The sequence below is a fragment of the Salmo salar genome, chromosome ssa08, assembly GCF_905237065.1.
Source record: "Salmo salar chromosome ssa08, Ssal_v3.1, whole genome shotgun sequence".
NCBI classification, from domain to species: Eukaryota; Metazoa; Chordata; class Actinopteri; order Salmoniformes; family Salmonidae; genus Salmo; species Salmo salar.
Window position 1 is genome coordinate 7,691,528 of NC_059449.1, and position 3,473 is coordinate 7,695,000.

General features: G+C 45.1%; 2 protein-coding genes across 3 annotated transcripts in view; both read left to right on the top strand.

Moving 5' to 3' along the window:
- Window positions 1-3,473, top strand: part of LOC106609873 (zinc finger protein 34) — a 70,181-nt gene that overhangs the window by 57,052 nt on the left and 9,656 nt on the right. The window contains exons 1-3 of one of the 2 annotated variants that reach the window (XM_045723167.1): window positions 505-1,266; window positions 1,658-1,788; window positions 1,941-2,105. The exons of the other annotated variant lie outside the window; for it this stretch is intronic. Coding sequence (XP_045579123.1) covers window positions 984-1,266; window positions 1,658-1,788; window positions 1,941-2,105 — 579 coding nt within the window. The 5' untranslated portion in view covers window positions 505-983. Of the gene's footprint in view, window positions 1-504; window positions 1,267-1,657; window positions 1,789-1,940; window positions 2,106-3,473 lie in introns of those variants that run through there. 2 annotated transcript variants of the gene reach the window in all.
- LOC123744277 (protein krueppel-like) overlaps window positions 2,114-3,473 on the top strand; it is a 1,675-nt gene continuing 315 nt past the window's right edge. Inside the window, exon 1 of the mRNA XM_045723217.1 lies at window positions 2,114-3,473. This exon is cut by the window's right edge and continues 315 nt beyond it. Coding sequence (XP_045579173.1) covers window positions 2,675-3,118 — 444 coding nt within the window. The 5' untranslated portion in view covers window positions 2,114-2,674 and the 3' untranslated portion in view covers window positions 3,119-3,473.

Consider the following 3,473-nt stretch of genomic DNA (forward strand, 5'->3'; position numbering starts at 1 on the left):
CACATTTGGATACCTGTGTTTACTACATGTATGACAAAACTTTATTGCAAACTGCTATGCCCTGCACACAGAAAAAGTAAAAGCCACAAGTGTTTTTCATTTGTACTATCAGTGCCTAGTTGGTGCTTCGTTTGCTTATTCAAAAGATGGTTTGTGTGTACTGAATTGACGCAAAAAAAAAATACTTTTTAAAAAGAGTAAAGAGTTTTGCAAGAATTGTATAATGTTTTGGTGGTTAGTGTGTAGAGTTTTGCAAAAATAGCCTATAGTTTCAAAGATAGTGCCTAAGCAATCAGAAAAAACTGTAATGGCAAGAGTTGTGGAACAGGGAGGGAAAGGGAAGACACCTGTATAAGATCCAGGAAAAGATGGGGGAGGTCCTCAGGTCAACAGAGAAGGGAGATTGACGTAATGACAAGACAAACTGGGACACACAAGGCTCAACAGCACTTTGAAATTAGGGAAACATCCGACTGGGAAGTTAAATCACAGGCAGCGGGAGATGGAGACAGTGGAACACATCCTATTTCAGTGACATGGGAGGGAAAGGGACAGTTTTATTAGTAGGAAATAATGGTATTGAACAGCTAAGTTTAATTTAATTGTTGAGAAAACCTTAAGGTAATATTGTATTTAATGATGTATTCCGATAGCGAGAATTGATTAATTGGGTAGGATTCAACTTCAGACCTTATCTATTTCTGGTCCACGGTCCAGTAGGTGGCGGTAATGCATCACTAAATTTGGTTGTCAAACGCGAATTACAAACCACGGAAGAAGTGTAAACAGAAGTGACCAACAATTTTCACTTTAGCGTTTTTTGTTGTTATTTAAACGTTTATTAACACCCTGGAACTCGAAATATGACTAATTTAACTGCACAGCATCACATACTTACCCCAGGTAGTTTTTAATTCGCGTTGGGGACAGGACTTGGTGGATAGATCTGTTATTAAGTAACTAACGTTAGCCAGCTGCTAACAATGGCTAACGTTATGGTTTTTCACACTCAAATAGCCTCCATCATGGAGGTACTAGCGAATGCAGCCGTGGCAGAGGTCTGCAAACTAGTAGACGACGACTATGCAGTGTTTCGTTTGGAAATAACTCAAAGCCAGAAAGAAAACAGGGCATTACGGAGGAAACTACAGCTACTGGAACTGAAGGTGGCACGGGAGCGCGCAGAGAGGACAACGCGAGAGCGCGCCCTCGCCAGTCGTCCCAGTAGTGTCAAGATCCTCGACCGATACAGAGGAATGACAAGAGGTACATTTTGCTGAATGTGGATGCTGCGGTGTCTATCGCCACGTTCACATCTGCGCACATGTGACTTCAGATGCGTTAACAACAGGTTAACCAGATTTGGGTCTTGGTCAGTTTTGGGATAGTATACAATAACTCCACTGACTTGCAAAAAGACAATCATTTTCTAACCAGATTCTTGATTTACAGCATTTCCTATTAATTATAATTGAAAAGAATATGAAGCATGTAACAATCAATCCATCTATAAATAGTATATAAAGAAGTTATGCTTAGTGTCACCTTACATCCTTGACAATTCTACAGTGTCCAAACTGTCAATAGTGTACAATATAGCGTTGAGCATTGATAGTAGCTAACCTAACCACCTCTTTTTCCCCAATCACTCTCTCAGGTGAAGGACATTTCACTGTAGGTCACAGGAGCTTTCTGAAGCCATTGGGACACAATACATGGAGAGATGACCAACCAATCACTGTTGATGAGGGGAGTGGAACCTCAACCCAGCACGTTATCGTGATAGAGGTTAGTGTAATAGTATTACAGTACATTTCAGAAAGGCTCCCCTCAGCTATTCACTTCCTTACATGTTCATCGGCATTTATCTGCCTGTGAGACTTCACTATGCTATTGTTATCCTATTCAACTCATGTACCGGTAATAACCTTTTGTGTCAGTCTGCAGATACAGAGACTGCAGGTCCAGGGGTCAAGCTGGAGAGGTCTGAAGGAGAGGAGGACCCACGGCAACGCAGAGACATCCAGACTGGAGCTCTCCCTGTAGCCACGGAGGACCTCGCTGCCGCCGCGCTCCAGCCCAGGACCCGACGCAGCATCATGGAGGTCAGTGGAACGCCGAACGCCGTCCTCAAGTCAGAGATAGACACCAAGACTTTAACTGTGACACACAGGCTCTTACACACAGGATCTGACCACAGCTCAGACCCAGAGAGACTGGGGCTGGGGAGAATGGGCAGTCCTCCTGCTCCCAGCTCAGAGTATTTACCAGTATTTCACCAGAGCCAGAGGACAGTTAATTCCCGTGGAGATGGTGAAGGTGACGCGTTAGACACTGGTGTTGATGATCCATCTTGTTCTTACACTACAGACATGGACCCTGGCAACATATCCTTGGGTTTAGAGACACAGACTGATCTGTCTAGAGGGGACTGGAACCAGTATAGTTGTAGTGTATACTCTGAAGGGTGCCTAGATAAGAAAGAGGAGGGTCTGGTCGTAGATGAAGTGACTGTGAAAGTGGAGGGCGACGCTCCTCTGACATGGAATGCAGACCAGACTGACTTAGGAGAAGGACACTCACAGGGCAGCACCAGTGACGATTTAGACTACAGGGAAAGCTTAGAGACAACCCACTCCCCTTTACATGCAGTCCCGACCCAGTGTCCACGTCGATGGGGCCTTCCGATTCACACGGCCGCATCCTTTTTGATCAGGTATTGAACTCAAACGACAGGGCTAGAGCTCAGGGAGCCACATCAGGTAATAATAAAGATAAACGGTTCCTCTGCATGTTCTGTAACAAAGGCTTCAGCTGCCTCCAGAAGGTGGAGATCCACCAGAGGGTCCACACAGGGGAGAAACCATTCAGCTGTACCCAGTGTCATATGCACTTCGCCCAGGCTGGCAACCTGAAGAGGCACCAGAGGGTCCACACAGGGGAGAAACCATACAGTTGCCCCCAGTGTGAAAAGAGGTTCTCCCACCAACACCAACTGAAGATGCACCTGAAGGTCCACACGGAAGAGAGGCCATTTGCCTGTACGCACTGCGGGAAGAGGTTCTCAGAGAGGAGCTACCTCAGGATACACCAACAGAAAAACCATTCCACTCTATAAAATAGAAAGAAACCATTCCACTCGATAGCTTCTGACATTTCAATCAAACCCTGCATTAAAGCTGGACTCAGCAAGATGACGGACATGCACACAGTAAACAACAGTAGTGGGTCAATTTGCGCAACAAATAAGCGTGAGGCTTAACTTCTCTGCGGTTTTGGTACCACAGTTACCACGTTGTAGTAACGTGAAGCGAATCCGTGTGCATGCACAGATACTCTGTGTGACTGTGAGAGAGCAAAGTCTGGCATCACGCTCATCAAATATATCTGCAGTTCTGATAGTGGAAACCTCATAGCGCTGAGTCTTCCTTTAAAGATGAAGGTTCATTTTGATTGTTGTCAGAATGATGGGA